Below are 22,113 nucleotides of genomic sequence, written 5' to 3'. Positions count from 1 at the left end.
CTCCGCTGCGTCTGCTTGGCCGCTCCGCACTCGGACTCGCCGCTCGACGTCGCCGTCGACTTTTCCCGGAGCTAATCGCCCGTTGCCCCTCCGAAGTCGCTCCGCCGCTGCTCCTCATCAACCCACAGTCACCGCTGCTCCTTCGGTCGTGCTCTCTCAGTTTCCAGGAGCTGCCTCTCCTCGGTGCTCTCGACAATCCGCCGTTGCTCATCTGAGCCAAGCCTCTCGTCGGTGCTCTCTCCGCCGCTGCTGCTGCTGTCTCTCCCCGCCCCGACGTCGCTCACCCGCTCCTCAGTTGCCGCTGCTGTCTCCCCACCCCGACGTCACTCGCCGCTCCTCAAGATCGCCCCTCTCCTCTCCGCTCCTCATACCCAATTAACTCTCCGACCTAAATCCTAAATCAAAAAATCCGACCCGCTTTCATTCACCCGGCCCGGCCCACACACGACCCGGCCCAGCCCAGAAACAAGTACGGCCCGACCCGGCCCGCTTGATCCGACCCGGTCCACTAGATCCGACCCGGCCCGCATGCTCTGACCCGGCCCAGCAATAATTAGCAGCCCTTTTTTCTTACTGTCAGTGCATACGCACCGTCAGTGCAAGTGCACCAGCAACATATTCTTCTCCATTGCTTTCGTTGTATAACTTCTGATTCGTCAAAAAATGTTCATCCCTACCGCATCCATCGCTGGTCGTGGTAAAATTGGTATGACTTTAAATATCTCTCACTTTGTTGGTTTTGATACATGGATTATTGATTCTGGTGCGTCTGATCATATGACTTATGAAAAATCTTATTTTACCGTTTTGTCTCTTGCATCAGTACCCTATGTTACTAATGCTAATGGTGAGGCATTCCCTGTCTTAGGAAAAGGGTTTGTTCGTATTACTCCCACTATAGAGCTTCACAATGTGCTCTATGTCCCTGCTGTATCTCATCATTTGATATCTGTTCCCCAATTAAACACTGACGCTCAGTGTCCTGTGACATTTTTTCCTATGTATGTGATATTTCAGGATCTTCTCACAGGAGAGTTAATTTGTCGGGGGTATCTGAGGGGCCGGTTGTTTCATCTGGATCAGACATATGCGGGGGAGAAACCGGGGGCACAATCTCGGACCGCTCTAATCTCTACTTCTGATAAGCTAAGTGAAATTTGGTTATGGCACCGTCGCTTAGGGCATCCATCTTTTAGTATTATGAAGAAATCTATGCCTACTTTGTTTTTTAGTGTGGATGAGTCTTCTTTACATTGTGAAACATGTGTTTTGGGCAAGAGTCATCGGTCTACCTATTCCCCTAGTAAATCTAATCAAAGTACTCTTCCTTTTGAATTAATTCATTCTGATGTTTGGGGACCTTCTAAAGAGTCTACTGTGTCAGGAATGCGGTACTATGTGTCATTTATTGATGATTGCACCCGTCTTTCGTGGATTGTTCTTCTTAAAACTAAAAATGAGGTTTTCCCGGCTTTTCAAGCCTTCCATACCACTGTGCAAACACAATATAATGCCACAATTAGAGTTCTTCGTTCTGATAATGGGGGGGGGGGGGAATATGTGAATCATATCTTTCAGGAGTTCTTTAACTCACACGGAATTGTTCATCAAACAACGTGTCCTTACACACCTGAGCAGAATGGCGTTTCTGAAAGGAAAAATCGTCACTTACTTGAAATGGCTCGGTGTATTCTTTTTAGTGCCCATATGCCTAAGTATCTTTGGGGTGATGCTGTCATCACTTCTGCCCACCTCATTAATCGTCTTCCTTCTCGTGTCCTTCAAGGCAAAGTTCCATATGAGGTACTTGCGTCTCATATCTCATTACCCTCTTTTCATAATCTTTATGCCCGTGTTTTCGGTTGTGTTGCTTTTGTCCATCTTCCATCACATCAGCGGTCTAAATTGGATGCCCGGGCAGTTAAATGTGTGTTTGTTTGGTATGGAGGCCATCAAAAAGGGTACCGGTGCTATCATCCACCTACCAAGCAGTATTATGTCACTATGGATGTTACTTTCTTCGAGGACATGAGTTATTTTGCCCCTTCTGATACTGCTCTTCAGGGGGAGAATTCCTATTTTGAAGAGCTGTATCCTGGAGAGGGGGAGACAAGTAAGGCAATAGATATGGTGACAGGTTCAGTTGAGATTATCAATGTAACAGCTACACAAGCGCCACCGGAAGATTCCGGCGGTGTAGTCACTCCAGAGATTCAGGAACCAGCAGATGAAAACACAACTGCCCCTCATACTACTGTTTCTACACCTGACCAATGCTCTCCTGGTACAGAAGATCACTCACCTGAGGTTAGTCATTCTATTAGAGATAATAGTAGACAATATGTTTTGCCAAATAGGTCTACTCGGGGTCAACCAACAAAAAGATATGAACCTACCCTTCAGACTACAACCAAGTATCCGGTAGCAAATTTTATATCTACCAAAAGATTATCTAAGTCATATGAGTCATTTGTGAATCAAATATCTACTGTATCAGTACCTAACAAAGTGCAGGATGCATTGGGAGATCCAAAATGGAGGAAAGCAATGGAGGAAGAGATGGAAGCATTACAAAAGAACAATACTTGGGAGCTTGTACCTCCACCATATGGCAAGAAGACAGTAGGATGTCGTTGGGTGTTTACAGTGAAGCATAATCCAGATGGGTCAGTAAGCCGGTATAAAGCACGTTTAGTAGCGAAGGGGTTCACCCAAACATATGACATAGACTATGATGAGACATTTGCACTTGTTGCAAAAATAAACACTATCCGGGTATTGCTTTCTGTTGCTTCTAACTTGAACTGGCCACTTAGGCAATTTGATGTTAAGAATGCATTCCTTCATGGAGAACTAACGGAGGAAGTATACATGGATCTTCCGCCTGGATATGTGGCCGCTTCTCCAAGTAACTCCGTATGCAGATTGAGAAAATCTTTGTATGGTCTTAAACAGTCACCTAGGGGTGGGCATAAAAAACGGAAATCCCGATCCCGTCCCGATCCCGTCCCGAAATTCGTAGGGACAGGACGGGACGGAGGTCTAAAAACGTTCGTCCCGTCCCGATCCCGTCCCGTTTCATAATAGTGGGATGGGACGTGGGACGAATAATTTATATCCCACTTCGTCCCGTCCCGTCCCACCTTCAATGAAAACTTAATAATTCTTATAAATTTGTTTCAAAATGAAACTAATTTATGTTCTTAATAACTCCAAAATTATATTAATTCAAATAATAATGGTAAATTATAATATTTTGAACATAATATGTAATTTTTTGGTTAAAATTTCATTATTAAATGTTATTTTGTTAATGAAAAAGTAAAAATATAGGTTTTTATTTAACTTTATAGGAAGGTGGGATTTGTCTCGTCCCGTCCCGTCCCAACCGGGATTAATCCCGAGTGTGATGCATTCTTAAAAACCCTCGTCCCGTCCCGATCCCGTCCCGATTCAAAAGAGTGGGACGGGACGTGGGATGAGCTCCGTCCCGTCTCATCCCGTCCCGTGCCCACCCCTACAGTCACCTCGTGCTTGGTTTGGAAGATTCTCACAATTCATGAGGAAGATTGACTACAAACAAAGTAATTCAGACCACACGTTATTTCTCAAACATCAACAAAGGAAGGTAACATCACTAATTATATATGTTGATGATATGGTAGTTACTGGGAATGATACTGTTGAGGTGAATAGATTACAGAAACAGCTTGCCACAGAGTTTGAGATGAAGGACCTAGGTACACTCAAGTACTTCTTAGGCATTGAAGTTGCCCGGGGTAGTGATGGTATCTATCTGTGTCAAAGGAAGTACATCCTTGATCTACTAACAGAGACAGGTATGTTGGACTGCACTCCCATTGATACTCCTATTGAGCAGAACCATCGGTTAGCAGAATATCCAGATCAAATCCCTACTGACAAACCTCGTTATCAGAGGCTAGTCGAGCGCCTGATTTATCTATCACATACCAGACCAGATGTTGCGTATGCAGTAAATGTAGTAAGTCAGTTCATGCATAACCCCAGTGAAGACCACATGGATGCTGTTGTAAGGATCTTGAGGTACTTGAAGTCAGATCCGGGGAGAGGAGTAATGTTTTCTAATCACAACAATATCTTTGATGTTTATGGCTTCACAGATGCAGACTGGGCTGGAAATATTACAGATCGGAGGTCCACATCAGGGTATTTTACCTTTGTTGGAGGTAACCTTGTTACGTGGAGGAGTAAGAAATAAAATGTGGTAGCTCGATCTAGTGCTGAAGCAGAATACAGAGGTATGGCTCAGGGAGTGTGCGAGTTATTGTGGATTATGAATTTGCTACAAGATTTGGGTATTAAACCTAAATGTGCTATGCATCTGTACTGTGACAACAAAGCAGCTATTGATATTTCACATAATCCTGTACAACATGATCGTACAAAACATGTGGAGGTTGATCGTCACTTTATAAATGAGAAGCTAGACGCAAAAATCATCAGTTTTCCTTTTGTTCCTACAGAAGAACAACTTGCCGATATGCTCACAAAAGGAGTATCTAAGAAAGCTTTTTATGACTCACTTGGCAAGTTGGCATGGTTGATATGTATGCACCAACTTGAGGGGGAGTGTGAGTGGATGGTAGTAGGTGAATGAAGAGATAGTGGAGGAAACAATCGGTAGTGGAGTGATTAGTTGAGAGATTAGTATATAGTCTAAATTAGTCTATATATACCATTGAATCTGTATATGTAAATCATCAATTTGAAGAGAAAGATCAGTATATTACCACTTATGTTCCGTATGAAATGCACATGTACGTATTTGGCAAGTTCAGTGATACAGTGATACTGTATATCAAGAGCCATAGCGAGTCCTCTTACGTTCATTTGACGCAATGCATGCTTTTGCTGCATCTATGGATAATTTCAAAGGAGTTATTGTACTAGTAGTTTTCAAAATTAATCATAATTTAATCAAAGCTTTATATCGATCAATTATTATATGTTAACTTAAAACTTAATTAATAATATGGATGAAGAACAACATAACAAAACTATTGGTTAAATTACCGGATCTCGGATGTTCTCCAAACGTTTTCCATTGTGCACAAGTGCACTGTGAAATTTCTGGCGCACTCCTATCGCAAACGCAAGCATCACAGACACGATCGCACAGTAAAAATGGAATTTTCTGGCATCCTGGTGATTGAACAATAATTAACGTATATAAAAGCGAACATATTACACCAATTAATATGTCTATTATGATATCATTTATTTAATTTAACAATATGAAGACACATAAACAAACAATAACATGAACATAAATAAAACAATTGAACCAGTACTATATATATTACTGGTCGATCAATTAAGAATAGGTATAGGTAATTACCAACATTCTGGTCTGGTTGGGTATTAGGGGTAAGCAGCTGACCAATTGCAAATAGGTCTAAGCGAGCATGAACACCAGTCGCTGCCAAAGCCATGGCAAGCAACATTAAGAAACTCACTTTCAACATTTTTTCATAAACTAGCTCGATCGTAATGTTTTCTCACTCAACTCTCAACTCCGTGTGTGAGAAATGAAGAGGGCAGTGAGCGCTATTTATAGCTGAAAATCGTACGAACTTCTTGATGATAAAAAGATATTTAATATATATGAGTTAAATTGGAACGTGTTTCTTCTGTTTTATTTTCTTTACAAGTTTGTGTTGTGTTGGAGTCTTTGACAAATTCGGATAAGGCAATTAGTGATCCAATATTACGTCCTTGTTTTTTTATGGTTGATTACTCATTGGTTCCCATTTATATATCAATATATACCTATATGGTGAAAAGCTTGTTCCTCGTGGAACTAATAAGTTTTGGTTTTCACCCACATTTGGTGTTTGCTCATACAGAGAAATGAATTAGGACCTGATCAATCGTGAACAGCAACAGAAAAAACTAAGGAAGAAGCACTGATGTAGAGCCATCAATTGAGTTGTTCGCTTACAAAATATTGGGAACTATTTATCTCGATATGTATATTTGTTATCAAGGTCTCTGTACGTGCATGCTTAATTATATATAGACGACCCACGTATATATCCCGACCTGGCTTCCTATTAAAGTACTGATGGTACACATGAAATTGTTTTTTTCCGATAGACGAAACAGATCGAGAAGTAGATGAAACTATGGAAGGTGAGGGTTCGGGGTTGTAACGACCTTAAAATTTCGAGCTTAAAAACTCAAAATCTTAAAATCGTTAAACACAAAATAATCTCAATGAAATCGAAATCATTTTAATGTCGCAGCGGATCACATCTGAGTTTAAAATATAACTCAGTCAAGCCGATTATTACAAACCCAAATGATAATTCAACATATAACAAATGGAATTGTATAATCCTCACAACAACCTCACAAATAAAATCACACCAAATCTCACACACAATCCACGCTGGAACCTCACCACGACTGGATGCGATCGACTTCGAGTCTTCGGAGTCGTCACTCAATCACCACTACTCAGCACCTGCGGAAGTATCCCCTACACCATTGAAATTGGTGCACCGGGATTGCAACACAAACCCGGTAAGCTTTACAGCTCGTATGAGTAAAATATTAAAATAACTCTCGTCTCATAAAAGACACAACTCCACATCAACACAGTATAATGAAAATCATGAGAAAACGAGCAACCCATCTGGTTACTCTAATACTTTCACAAAATGGTAACTAATGAGCGCTGGTACACATCCGTTACCCCTCACTTAGTATACCGCTGATGTTGGGTAACCACCCGCCACCCAACATCCAAAACAAGCTGAGTACCCAAGAGCAGATAACCACCCGTTACCTCCATGCAGTACTATGGCAGACAGACTAGAGCTCTAACTGTATCGTAACTTTCGCCCGGCCAAAGGCTAGGTTCCGACTTGCCTCACATGTACAATAATCTCACATCATATTGTACCACACATCTCGTCCGAAGACAAATCACAATATTTCACATTTTCTGTGATAAAATCACGTACAATAATCACACATCATATTGTACGTTTTAAATCTTTCACGATATATCCACAATAAAAATCATAACAGTATATTATATAGCAAACTATATATATTCGTATTTATTTACCATTTATACAATATATACATAGTCCACTATATCCTATACATGTCATATTTCATAAACACCTGAAAAATTACGTACAATAATCTCACATCATATCATACCATTAAAATCACACATGCACACTTTTTCTGTCACCGAAATGACTATTTTTAATGAATTAATAACAGTATGTAATTTAATGAACTATATATATATGTATTTATTACCATTATACTATATATACGTAGTCCACTAAGTTATATACATGTTATAATTCATTAAATAAACACACTTGCAAAAATGTTGAATCACCACGAGGGTAGATTCGTAATTCAGTGAGATTTTACTCACCTTATCGACTCAAGCGTAAATCCTCAATTCTCGATGATAATTCCTTTCCTCGATTAATGAACACCTTAAAAGAATAAGAAAAGAATTTAGAATCGTTTCGTAAACCTTTAAATGCCGTAACAGTATTAATTGGTTACTGTTCAGCAATTTTCGGTTTTACGAAATTACTGTTCACGGTTCACTATTCACGGTTACTGTGCAATACTCAATTAATACGTATTTCTGTACGTATAAGTACTATATACGTATTTCTGTACGTATAAATACTATATACGTATTTCTGTACGTATAAATATTAATACGTATTGCTGTACGTATAAATATTAATACGTATTTCTGTACGTATAAATATTAATACGTATTTCTGTACGTATAAATATTAATACGTATTTCTATACGTATACGTACGATTAAAATGTAATTACAACTCAGTAAATAAAATTTACTAAATTACCCTTTTACAAATTACTTTTTACATTTACTGAAAGTAATTTATAATTACATTTACCGTAGGTAAAACTTAATTACATTTACCATAGTAAATAAAAATTACATTTACATTTACCGTAACACAGTAAATTACCAAAATACCCCTTCAGTCAAAACTAATTACACCGCCTCACACGGCGGCGCGTGTGGCACACGCGCCACCTCCGGCCGGCCGCGCGTGGGGCCCACGCGCCGAGGCTAACCACGGCGCGTATCACGCCACCGCCACCTCCAGAACCACCCTCTTCCTTCCCTCTGCCTTCCCACGGCCTCACACCGTGCCTAGCCCCGTCTACTCGCCCGCACGCGCCGCCTAAGGCGGCGGTGCTCACCAAATTCTCCCCTCCTCCGATCCTACTCCAAAATCATTCCAAAACATCCACAATTCATCAACAAACACACACAACCAGTAATCACATCCATCCATACCTTGATCGAAGCTAGAACCTCCGATTTGGCCTTGGAAAAGCTTGGATCGCCGGTGAAGTTCGAATCCTTGAAGAGAACTCGGATTGATAAAGTCTGGCCTCCAAGTTGAAAACCGAGAGTACCAAGGTGAGGATCGACGTCGTACCGCCCTCCTCCGTGCCCTAGCTCCGCTGGTGAGGACGCGAGTTGTGGCGAGCTTCGGGCTGTCTCGAGGAAGCTAACGGCGGCGAGGCGCGATGCGGCGAGCTCGAGGGTGGCTGGGAACGTCGACGCGAAGCTCCTTGGACCGGCGGTGAGAGACACGAAGGCCGGAGTCGCCGGATTGAATCTAGAAATTTCCGAAGGAAGAGGGGGAAGTTTCGGGGAGAGGGAGAGAGAAAGAGAGGGGGAGGCGGAGAGAAATAAAAGGGTTTCCTGTTATGGAAACCCTAGTTAAAAAAAATTCCTTTTTATACTAGTTTCCAAATCGGAAACTAACTTCCGACGTGAATAACTTTTACGTACGATGTCCGTTTCGAACGCGTCACATATCCACGAACTCGTATCGGCGAGCTCTACAACTTCCGTGAAGAAAGTTTTCACAACCGAGTGACGAAATAAAAGTCGATAAATTCGTTCGGAAACGTAACGTTTTCTTATTAAACGTTCTCGGAACGTTTCCGTTCCCGTTTCGTAACGTTTGCAAGCAATCATAATCGGTTTAAATCAAACTTCACAACTTAATAGAATTTAATTCAATTCAAATAATGTTTGAAAACGAGGGTTATTACAGGGGTCTTCCCTTTGATCTCCGGCAAACCGGAGCTTCAACCGTGTGAATCGCATTCCGGCAAGTATTTGAACCTCATATAGAAGCTAAAGAAGACGAGAGCTGCATCAAGAGCTAGCCAGCAAGAGTCGACAGTACCATCTTTCAGAGTATTTGTTTGTTTCTGAGCATTATGCCCACGTTTATTCACGCACATGAGGATAACGTGAAATGAAATTAAAAATAGAAAATTGAGGATAAGAGAATTCCGTATTTTACTAATACATATGAGAAATTGAATGAATATGGATCTCACCTCCTCAAGAATCGATTCATTTCAAAATCTCTAACTTGATACTCAATGGGGGAGATGAGTATAGAATCAATTCCTCCATCAGTTCGGGTATCAATTTTTGTTACCTAAACTATTCTAATTTAATTGAGAATATTTCTAAATTGTCTAACTACAAATATATATATATATATATATAATATTGTTAAAACCCATATATAAACAACTACATATCTTATACGGGAGTACTTTTGGTCAGTTCGTCTCTTTTTCTAATAATATTCTCTAATTTTTTATTTTATTTACATAATTTAATATTGATAAGTGAAATTTATTTAGAATTGATTTAACTTATTGAGTGTCAAAGAAAAAAGAAAATTGGTGTATTGACATTTGTATGTCGTTCGGATTGTAAAAATTAGTGTAGCACAATAGCACTATTGATTGGTAGAAGAAATAAGCGACTTGGAGAACTTGTACTGGTATTTTACATACACGAGATGTTTTAAGCAAAAAAGGTTATTTGGGGGACATGAGCTGCTTGTTGTGCAAACATGATTATGAAGATGACTTCCAGTTATTTGTGAATTGTCCCTACGCTCACGAGGCTTGGTTACATCATCTCTAATGCAAGCTATTGGAGCTATAAATATACATGATCATTTGCTTAATGCATCTCATGGTATGACACAAAAAAAAAATTGCTCTAGTGTTTATGGTTTTGTGGTATATTTGGACAAACATGAATTCACAACTATGAGATAACAAAAGGCAAAGACCAATGGAGGCAGTTTTGTTAAGCTTGGGCCAGTATAATGACTTCAGAAGGCGAATGTTAATGAGGCTGCTCAATCCCGATATCTTACGCATTGGACTAAACCCAAAAATGGTTGGGTCAAATGTAACATTGATGGTGCTTACATTGCAAGCTCTCGTAGAGGAGGTTGTGGTATGGTTTTAAGAATGGGATGGGTGAGTTTGTTGTAGGGGCTGTTAAACCCTATGTCCAATTGACTTCACCTTTTCATTCAGAATTGCTGGCTCTTGAAGGTATGAAACTGGTAGAAACTTTGGGCTATCCAAAAGTCATCTTTGAGACATATTGTTTGCTATTAGTGCGCGCTTTAAATCAAGATATAGCTGATCTATCAAGCATGGGTATTATTCTTAACGAAGTGAAGGAGATTATGCAGAGACCAATGTTAAAAAAAACAAAAAACTCGTCTCAAGGCTCGCATGAGACTTAAAAAGCTTAAGACTATTTGCATAACGCCTTTATTTTTCGGTCTAGGCAGTGAGACTTAAAAAAGCGTAAGCTTTTTACGCCTATAGCTACGTTTTCACGTCTTTTACACATTTTACTACGCCTTAGAAAATTATATTTTAGATATATTTTTATATTTATATATAGTGTGTTTAAATTGATAAAAATTATCTAAAACGTTTAGATTATGAATTACATTATATCAAAATGTAATAAATTGGTAAGTTCTTATGTATATTTGTTCTTTTTGTATGTGTATAATTATATATTTACATATTTAACTACTAATTTTTTATAACATAAGGCTTACGCCTAATGCGCTTCAAGTTTTAAGATTCAAGACTATCAAGATAACGCTTGGGGTACCATTCATTTTTTAAAACATTGGCATAGACATCCAAATTTTAGCGTGATTCATGCTAATAGAGTTGTTGATATCCTTGCTAAACATGCTCTACCTTCTTGTGAGAGTCAGAATTGGTGTATAATTGCTCCCGTCATGATAAGGGATGTCATCTAAAATGATTGTAATAATTAACTTTCTACAATGAATTTTAAGTTTATTCTTCAAATTAATTTTTTTATTCTGAAAATTCTGTGTTTCAATTATAAATTTAGTATTTCAAGGGATGTCCTTCACTACCCATTTTTTGTGAGTTGTTGTTTGTGCATGTGGCTATTGTTGCTAGGGAGAAAATTTTGGAGAGGTATAATCCGAGTTGTCTCTTGCCATTTACGGCACGAGAAATATGATATGATGGCAGTTTAATTTAGGGGCTCAAGCTTTAATTGAGAATGTGTTGTTTGGTGAACGGTATATATCAGATGTGGTAATGAACTAATGATGACCGTGAAGGATTACTTTGGACCTGGTAGCGGATCAGCTTTGGAGTATATCCCATGCAGGATATATCAGAGGCAACGTAAATTGTAAGAGCCCGGTTGGCCGGGGTTTAGGGTCAATTGGAGATAGGAGGTGGTTGATACATCAAATGTCTTTATACATAACTCTACTGCAACTTATATAAACATAGTGTGGATATGGAGCTTTAGTTGAAGTCGACGCAAAGGTGTGAGTGAGTTCATTTTAGTACGATAGTTCACTGTAATAATTAGAAGGTTATCATTATGTAGTCAGACTCCCAAACTCGCGCTTTCTCTGCATATTAGCGGACAATAGTTAGGGTGAACAATATTTATAGGCCCAAAAATAAATATTTAAAAAATTATAAATATAAAAATAAAATAAATTCATCTACTACATGTGAGCTATTAATAAGTCATAAGTTTAAATTTCGATGAATTACAATTATTTCATGATTTCTTATATGTTATAAGAAAAAAACTTAAAAATAAATGAAAGGTTAGACTTTTTTATTTATTATAATCTCATGTTGAGTCATGCATCTCACTTATTTAGTTGATATAATGGTAACTTTTCATTATACTCAATAGTAATTAGTCTTTTAACTCTTCTTTTCTTTCATTTTTTTCCTTAATTGAGGCCCCCTAAAATGTAGGGCCCATGGCTTGAGCCTACTTGCTCTTGCGCCAGGGCCGGCAGTGACAATAGTGTCTGACACGCTTCTTCTTATTTTAGCTGATGAGTCTCTTTGTAAGTAGTTGATCGAGGTCATTAATTCATTGATATGGGTGTGGTTTTCCGAAGGTGCCAGCGTTGGATTCAAAGGTTTTTTGGGGTTCAGGAGACTTGTCGGTCTGATTTATGGGATCTTCATATTAGAATCTGCACTAGTGAGGCAAGTTTTACCTGCCTTCAGTCCGGCAACCTTGGAGATGATGGAGGTGCTATGATGGGTAAGCCAGGCCGCCTAATTAAGGTGGTGAATGTTGGTGATTCCTAGTAGGCGTTTGTCTCACTAAATTTAGAAATCGTGGACGGAAACTGACGTGGATCGTCGTTTGTCTTGCTATTTTTTTGAATTAGGCGATCGACTTTTGGCAAGAGAGGTGATACATGCAGAAAACTCTCTAATGCCAAAGTGTTTTTCTTAGATATTCTCAATTCAAGTAATCAGAAATAGATATCCTACCTCTTGTGTAATCCCCTCTTTATATAATGCAATTCCTCATTCTTTATTAAATTACATTAACAATCGTCATCATGACTGCATTCATGTGTACTTATGTATGTTTCTCTATTATTGCGGCATTTATTTTGTCGGTAATTTATCTCATTCATGTTTCCTTAATGTGTCGGTTTCTTACCGAGCATTCATTAATCATTAAAATCATCCTAGTTATGACCATCATTCAAGTCACATTGAACGACCTCCTTCGTTGTAGTCTTCATTGTCATTACCACTCAGCCTAACAATTATTCATTCTTAGGCCCAGTTTGACATTACTTTTAGAACCTGTTTTTGGTCCAAAAACGCTTTTGATCAAAAGGAGATTGTTTGGTATCTTCTCAAATTATGCTTTTAACTGGAAGCGTTGTCGGTCACAACAATAAATCAAAAACTACTTCTGAGCAGCTTCTCATTTCTGCTTCTACAGAAACCTCATAAGGGACACGAATGATTACATGAATCTTTCCTTGAGCCCAAAAATATCCTTCATTTTCTATTTCTATAAGTTTAATAATGTGCCTATATTACATTAGACATATCTTCCACAATTTATACTTGGGAACACTTTCTCTTAGCAAATCTTCGCGTTGTTGCTGTAAGAAAACCAATCAAAATGTCAGTCTCTTTGCATCAAATCAACCAAGAATCTAAGACAACCCAATAGTTTAAATCACTTATAGCTTCACAAATTCTAAATTTAGTTCATCAAGTGATATAGGTTTGTAATTGTGGGTTTTTATTCCATGAGTGATGGGTTATTGAGGATGAAAGAGATTGGGAGTTGGTGTACAGATTCAATGGGAGATTTTGGTCAAACTGGGTTTGTTCTTAGGATAATGAAACTGCATTTGGTGATTTTGATGATGATCCAATGCAAAAATTTGGGTTTTGTTAGACGTGTTCATCATCAGAAGAAGAACAAAATGAGAGTAAAAAAGAGAAACAGTTGTAGGAGAAATATATATATGTGAGGGTGGTAGCCTTAGATCGAGCCACCTCATATACTCTTATTACTTCAAAGTAATTTCTTCTTATTACAGGAAAGGAAAAATAATGCATTAAATCAATAGTTAATATTATTTTCTAAAAAAATAAACATGAATTAAGAAATATCAAGAGTGTTTTTTAATGATAAGACTTTAACTACTATTCATTTGGATTATGAAAGTATAAGTATATTTCAAGATATATTAAGTATCCATGTCCATGTTAGTAATTGTTGCATATTCACATCACTTTCATTAGATAGTTACCAAACACTAAAGTCGGTTTTGCTCACAGCGATATCAAAAACAATTTTGGTTATAGCAAACTCAAAAACAATTATACTCACATCAAACTATGCCTTAATCTATCTTTACTCATTGTACTTACTTCATCTTTATTGTTGGGTGCTAATATTTTCTTGCTCCCACAGTGAGAAGCTCATGGGTCTGAGATAGGTTCTTCAACTAGCTTTGGGTGTCTATGACTATCTCAATAGCTTAATAGCGTTATTTAGCTTTTAGTTCTCTATTTTAGACTTATTTTTAAAAATTGTATTGCGTGATGTGAATCTAGGGACATAAATTTGCCTACCATGACTTGTTTTTAACGTAGTCATGGTATTCGATCACATGAATCATATTGGATTCTGTTAATTAAACACTATTTATAATAGTAATTAGTGAGGATAACAAATGACAAACAAGTCGGTGAATACGGAAGTAAAAGATTGATTTAATTTATATACTGGCCTTTCAGTCATAGATACGGAACACAGAGCATGTGTTGTCCAATATTACATATTTGCACATGTTACGGTTTAACATAAACCTTAGTTTCTATCAAAAGTTACGTGCGTTTAGTGGCAGATCTCTTTAGAGGCTAGAGAGGGTCACGGTCCCTCCGGTGAAAATTAATTCTCCCCTTAATTAGGTTTTAATTACACAGTTAGTGATATGTTTGGTATAAATTGTCCCTCCAGCAAAAAAATTGGCCCATTCGAGATTATTTTTCAGGTTCCGCCACTGCGTGCGTTGAACGATAATTGAGAAGCTTGAATTTCTTCTTAAGTTTTTTTTGTGTCTTTCACTAAGGACATTCATTCCTTACTAATGAATGAAGGTACGAATAACTCGCAATGGCACGGCAAGGGTTAACATAGAACTATTGCCTCGTACTCTTTATTTTCATAACAAGCTGAAAGAAACTATCAACATCAATACATAACATAATCCGGACCGCTTACATATAGGCAGACAAATGCAAGCTTATTGTGCATAACAACTAACTAAAGCCTGGCCTTAATTAGTCCTTAAGGGGACTGAAAGGAAGTCCAGGGCATCAATAGTACGTGGGAGTAATCCCAACATATTATGGCCCTATTATTTATCGACGAACTCGATCGATTATTTGGGGAAGAACATGCACTTAGCAACTAAGCTGGCAAGTTACTCGGCTAGCGAGATGGGGAGGGCTCTGCCTTCAGCTTTCGTCTTCATACCGCAGTAGCATAATGCTTTCTCAATTGGATAAATAAATGTGCAAATCACACACTCATCACATTTCTCTGTGCATTCTGGGTATGGAATAAAGCCTCCCACGGGTTTTGCAACTGGTATGGCAACTACGTCCAATTTTGTAAGCAATTTTTCTGCATGCGTGCATAAGTTAGTAGCAATATCAAGATTATAGAACCAATAATTGTTATATATATATGTGTGTGTCACGTTGTCAAGTAATACAGAGAAAAGAGAATTAATTACTCAAAGAATGAGAAATAAGAACACTAAATCGAATATGAACTAGTTACCCGCATATTCGAGTGCTGGTTTCTTGGAGTTGGAAGCAGTCTTTTTACCACAATAGCACAGTGCCGCCTCAATTGGATAATTTTTAGTACAAATCACACATTCATCGCATTTTTTCATGCATTTCGGATATGGAATCCAGCCTCCTACTGATTTTGCAACCGGCTTGGAGACCAAGTCCAATTCACTATGCAATTCTGCTGCATGTATGTGCATGTTAGTAATTGTTGGTACGAATTGTTGGTGAAGAAAGTATATAATGATTTTTATTGATTCAAATTTAGTTAATTACCGATCACTTCTTCGGCCACAGCTGCTGGTTTCTTTGATTTTTTGTGGTTGTTGCAAAAGCACACATTGCTCTCCGGAGGCCACATCATGGTGCAGAAACATTCATCGCAGGTTTTGATGCATTCTGTATATGGAATGGTTCCTGAAGCTGACTCTACTGTAATTTGTGATTTTTCTTTTTCAATCATCTGGACCTGTGCTCCGTCTGCAGAAAAAAGAAATGCATGGTATACTAATATAAGTACGTACTCAATAACTTCATACGTACGTATTATCGATTGATACTTGATATATTCCTTATGCTTGGCAAAACTTAATTATATATTATTTCTGTGTTAGTGATCCATGTTTTATTAGATGTACGTCCCCAAAAGGCCCACATATTCGTAAGATGATGTCTAGTATATTGATTCACCGTTTTCTTCAGCAGTAAATAGTATATCGATTCATCAGTACTGTCTAAACTTATTAAGATACTTCTTTTATTTTGTTTCTCTTTCTCAATGAAAGAGTTGCTGGGATCAATTATTATATGCTCATGTATGTGCATGTTAGTAATTGTTGGTATGAATTGTTGGTGAAGAAAGTATATAATGATTTTTTATTGATTCAAATTTAGTTAATTACCGATCACTTCTTTGGCCACAGCAGCTGGTTTCTTGGATTTTTTGTGGTTGTTGCAAATGCACACATTGCTCTCCGGAGGCCACATCATGGTGCAGAAACATTCATCGCAGGTTTTGATGCATTCTGTATATGGAATGGTTCCTGAAGCTGACTCTACTGTAATTTGTGATTTTTCTTTTTCAATCACCTGGACTTGTGCTCCGTCTGCAGAAAAAAGAAATGCATGGTATACTAATATAAGTACGTACTCAATAACTTCATACGTACGTATTATCGATTGATACTTGATATATTCCTTATGCTTGGCAAAACTTAATTATATATTATTTCTGTGTTAGTCATCCATGTGTTATTAGATGTACGTCCCCAAAAGGCCCACATATTCGTAAGATGATTTCTAGTGTATTGATTCACCGTTTTCTTCAGCAGTAAATAGTATATCGATTCATCAGTAATTTCTAAACTTATTAAGATACTTCTTTTATTTTGTTTCTCTTTCTCAATGAAAGAGTTGCTGGGATCAATTATTATATGCTCATGTATGTGCATGTTAGTAATTGTTGGTATGAATTGTTGGTGAAGAAAGTATATAATGATTTTTTATTGATTCAAATTTAGTTAATTACCGATCACTTCTTTGGCCACAGCAGCTGGTTTCTTGGATTTTTTGTGGTTGTTGCAAATGCACACATTGCTCTCCGGAGGCCACATCATGGTGCAGAAACATTCATCGCAGGTTTTGATGCATTCTGTATATGGAATGGTTCCTGAAGCTGACTCTACTGTAATTTGTGATTTTTCTTTTTCAATCACCTGGACCTGTGCTCCGTCTGCAGAAAAAAGAAATGCATGGTATACTAATATAAGTACGTACTCAATAACTTCATACGTACGTATTATCGATTGATACTTGATATATTCCTTATGCTTCGCAAAACTTAATTATATATTATTTCTGTGTTAGTGATCCATGTTTTATTAGATGTACGTCCCCAAAAGGCCTACATATTCGTAAGATGATGTCTAGTATATTGATTCACCGTTTTCTTCAGCAGTAAATAGTATATCGATTCATCAGTAATGTCTAAACTTATTAAGATACTTCTGTTATTTTGTTTCTCTTTCTCAATGAAAGAGTTGTTGGGGTGAGTTGTTGGGGTTAATTGCCGAGCAGGCGAGCACTCTATATATGTTCCGTATGAAGTGCACATGTACGTATTTGGCAAGTTCAGTGATACAGTGATAGTGTGATACTGTATATCAAAAGCCATAGCGAGTCCTCTTACGTTCATTGACGCAATGCATGCTTTTGCTGCATCTATGGATAATTTCAAAGGAGTTATTGTACTTGTAGTTTTCAAAATTAATCATAATTTAATCAAAGCTTTATATCGATCAATTATTATATGTTAACTTAAAACTTAATTAATAATATGGATGAAGAACAACATAACAAAACTATTAGTTAAATTACCGGATCTCGGATGTTCTCCAAACGTTTTCCATTGTGCACAAGTGCACTGTGAAATTTCTGGCGCACTCCTATCGCAAACGCAAGCATCACAGACACGATCGCACAGTAAAAATGGAATCTTCTGGCATCCTGGTGATTGAACAATAATTAACGTATATAAAAGCGAACATATTACACCAATTAATGTCTATTATGGTATCATTTATTTAATTTAACAATATGAAGACACATAAACAAACTATAATATGAACATAAATAAAAGAATTTGAACCAGTTACTATATATATTACTGGTTGATCAATTAAGAATAGGTATAGGTAATTACCAACATTCTGGTCTGGTTGGGTATTAGGGGTAAGCAGCTGACCAATTGCAAATAGGTCTAAGCGAGCATGAACACCAGTCGCTGCCAAAGCCATGGCAAGCAACATTAAGAAACTCACTTTCAACATTTTTTCTTAAACTAGCTCGATCGTAATGTTTTCTCACTCAACTCTCAACTCCGTGTGTGAGAAATGAAGAGGGCAGTGAGCGCTATTTATAGTTGAAAATCGTACGAACTTCTTGATGATGAAAAGATATTTAATATATATGAGTTAAATTGGAACGTCCTTGTGTTTTTGATAAATTCGGATAAGGCAATTAGTGATCCAATATTACGTCCTTGTTTTTTTATGGTTGATTACTCATTGGTTCCCATTTATATATCAATATATGCCTATATGGTGAAAAGCTTGTTCCTCGTGGAACTAATAAGTTTTGGTTTTCACCCACATTTGGTGTTTGCTCATACAGAGAAATGAATTAGGACCTGATCAATCGTGAACAGCAACAGCAAAAACTAAGGAAGAAGCACTGATGTAGAGCCATCGATTGAGTTGTTCGCTTACAAAATATTGGGAACTATTTATCTCGATATGTATATTTGTTATCAAGGTCTCTGTACGTGCATGCTTAATTATATATAGACGACCCACGTATATATCCCGACCTGGCTTGCTATTAAAGTACTGATGGTACACATGAAATTGTTTTTTCCGATAGACGAAACAGATCGAGAAGTAGATGAAACTATGGAAGGTGAGGGTTCGGGGTCTTCCCTTTGATCTCCGGCAAACCGGAGCTTCAACCGTGTGAATCGCATTCCGGCAAGTATTTGAACCTCATATAGAAGCTAAAGAAGACGAGAGCTGCATCAAGAGCTAGCCAGCAAGAGTCGACAGTACCATCTTTCAGAGTATTTGTTTGTTTCTGAGCATTATGCCCACGTTTATTCACGCACATGAGGATGACGTGAAATGAAATTAAAAATAGAAAATTGAGGATAAGAGAATTCCGTCTTTTACTAATACATATGAGAAATTGAATGAATATGGATCTCACCTCCTCAAGAATCGATTCATTTCAAAATCTCTAAGGGGAGATGAGTATAGAATCAATTCATCCATCAGTTCGGGTATCGATTTTTGTTACCTAAACTATCATAATTTAATTGAGAATATTTCTAAATTGTCCAACTACATACATATATATATATATATATATATATAATATTGTTAAAACCCATATATAAACAACTACATATCTTATACGGGAGTATTTTAGGTCAGTTCGTCTCTTTTTCTAATAATATTCTCTAATTTTTTTATTTTATTTACATAATTTAATATCGATAAGTGAAATTTATTTAGAATTGATTTAACTTATTGAGTGTCAAGGAAAAAAAAGAAAATTGGTGTATTGACATTTGTATGTCGTTCGGATTGTAAAAATTAGTGGAGCACAATAGCACTATTGATTGGTAGAAGAAATAAGCGATTTCGTAGATATATAAGGTTATTTCAGTAATTAAATTAATTTTAATTCTGATTCCGATAATAAGTAAACAATATTAATCGTAATTAATATTATTTATGTTCTAATTTCTTGTAAATCCCCACGTACAAATTTATTCTGTCTCATATTTATAATTAATTATATTTCTAATGAGTTACATTCTAAACTAATAAATGTGTCGTTAGATTCTTAGAGCCCACACCGGCAATGTTAAACTAATAAACGTGTCGTTAGATTCTTAGAGCCCACACCGGCAATTCTAAACTAATAAACAATCACCCAAAAATGCGCTTAATTGATGCTCTGGAATTATGCAGCAGAGTAAAAAAAGGGAAAGAATTCGTGTGGGGCCCGCTGATGGAGCGGCATGCAACAATTGCTTGTCGGTGTGATGGCCATCAATTAGTGGTACCGCATTCCAGCTGCCATTTTCTTTCATTTTGTAACCTCAGGCTGCACATGTCATGTTGTTTTTCTCTAATTTTTTTCCTCCTCTCCGCTTTTTTTTTGTTTTATTTTCACTTTCTCCGTCTCCCGTTTCTCACATCCCCTTCTAAATCTTATTCTCTCTTCACAAATGCATAATAGTAATAAATAGAGGAGACATATGCTAAAAAAACACACATAAAATAAAATTATTTGGATAATTTAGACACTTGTAATTATGTGATTGGTTGAAATTAATTAATTTATTGATGAAATTCAACAAATAAAAATATCAAATCAAAAGAGTCAGTTTAATTCATGAGTAAAAACCAAAAATGATACTTGAAGTATCGTGAAATGTATTTTTTAGTACTTACGAATTTTTGTTATCCGAAATGGTAACTAATCTATTGCATTGTTACCTAATATGATACATCTCTTAGTTTCTCCGTTAAATTGATGACGTGACATGTATTTAGAGTTTTTTTTACCAAATATAGTAAAACTTTGTTAAATAATACCCGATTAATTAATAACCTCGCTAAAATAAAACTTTTTTTCGGTCTCAACTCGGAACCAATGTGCTAAATTAATAATTCACTAAATTTATAGGATAATAGAAATTCGATAATTTATTTAGGTAGACCCCATCGAATATATAATTATTAGTGTCATAATTTATATAATAAATTTTAAATTTATGAGGATTTCATTAAAAATTAATTAATATAATCATCATCAAATAATATAATAGTTTGAACAATGTAATACATAAAAAAATTATCTAATAAGGTATACATAATAAATAAAACAATGTAAGTAAAAACTTTTTTCTTCGACAAAATGAAACAAAATATTTATTATACCTTGAAATTAGAAATTAAGGGCTTCTTATAAAAAAATCACATTTAATACATGAAATTAGAAAATAGTCATGTTAGGTTTCAAAATTTTTTAAAAAAGTCAAGCAATCAAATCTGTTAGACCATTGCCCCGAATTTTCGATAAAATTACGAACATTGCCACTAGATCTGATCCTAAACTTGGTGAATCGCATCACCCACGTCACCGTTGTTCTCCAACTTCACCTTCCTCGTTCTCTTCTCCTTCCCCGCTGCCGGTCTCAAACCTTACCTGTCGCTGAAGCTTTGAAATCACCTCAGAGGTCAAGAAGCCTTCAAAAGCGACGTCGATCCAAATCGGAACGCGAGATCGTCCAAGAGCTTCGTCAATCCAAATCGGAGTACATTGTGTAATCTTTGTTATATAATTCCGACTTGGTAGAGGTGGCGGTTCTGTGAGAGGTTCCGAGCCTTTTCCGGTTAGTCATGGCTTGAAATTAAAGATAGGTGTTAGCGAAAATGATGGCGCCGCAAAAGAAGAAGGGCAAAGCCAGGAGACCAACAACGAGGTCTTTGTCCGGCAAGAGCTGCTTTAGGGTTTGGAGGTCGTCCTCGAGGTAGTGGGCTTGCGCTCCAGTCAATTTGGGTGGTCTTCTTCTCGAAGATGGCGAGCATGTCGTTGGTCGACGTGATTCTTGTTTGACAAGGGTGGCCATATCATTTTTTGGGGTGCCCAATAAGACATTTTTAAGGCTCAATGGTTGAAGAACAAGGAATTGAGCAAGGAGGAAACTATGGGCATAGTCAAGGATGGCGACGCAAGAAACTACCGTTAAGTTACTTGTCACACTACCTGTCACAACAAAAAGTTAGTGTGGTTGGTAGTGTGAGTATCAGTTTACATGTCACATTACATGTCACACTACATGTCATACTAACTTTGTGATGTGACAGGTACTGTGATAGGTAGTGTGACAAGTGCTGTGATAGATAGTGTGATAGGCAGTGTGATAGCTAGTGTGATAAGTAGTGTGACAGACAATCTCATTGGTGGTGTCTGTGCTAC

The 22,113-nt window shown here is 37.2% G+C and overlaps 1 protein-coding gene across 11 annotated transcripts in view; it reads right to left on the bottom strand.

Moving 5' to 3' along the window:
• Nucleotides 1-22,113, bottom strand: part of LOC126799349 (uncharacterized) — a 41,646-nt gene that overhangs the window by 1,682 nt on the left and 17,851 nt on the right. For 2 of the 11 annotated variants that reach the window (XM_050526536.1, XM_050526539.1), the window contains exons 3-5: nt 17,096-17,299; nt 16,470-16,673; nt 15,844-16,047 (exon numbers count right to left, since the gene is read on the bottom strand). In XM_050526536.1, coding sequence (XP_050382493.1) covers nt 15,844-16,047; nt 16,470-16,673; nt 17,096-17,299 — 612 coding nt within the window. Of the gene's footprint in view, nt 1-14,941; nt 15,395-15,553; nt 15,752-15,843; nt 16,048-16,469; nt 16,674-17,095; nt 17,300-17,943; nt 18,073-18,268; nt 18,454-22,113 lie in introns of those variants that run through there. The other 9 variants (XM_050526537.1, XM_050526540.1, XM_050526547.1 and 6 more) reach the window with 9 other exon arrangements.

Source organism: Argentina anserina, chromosome 6 (genome assembly GCF_933775445.1).
Source record: "Argentina anserina chromosome 6, drPotAnse1.1, whole genome shotgun sequence".
Taxonomy (NCBI): Eukaryota; Viridiplantae; Streptophyta; class Magnoliopsida; order Rosales; family Rosaceae; genus Argentina; species Argentina anserina.
This window is presented reverse-complemented; position numbering and strand designations above follow the sequence as displayed.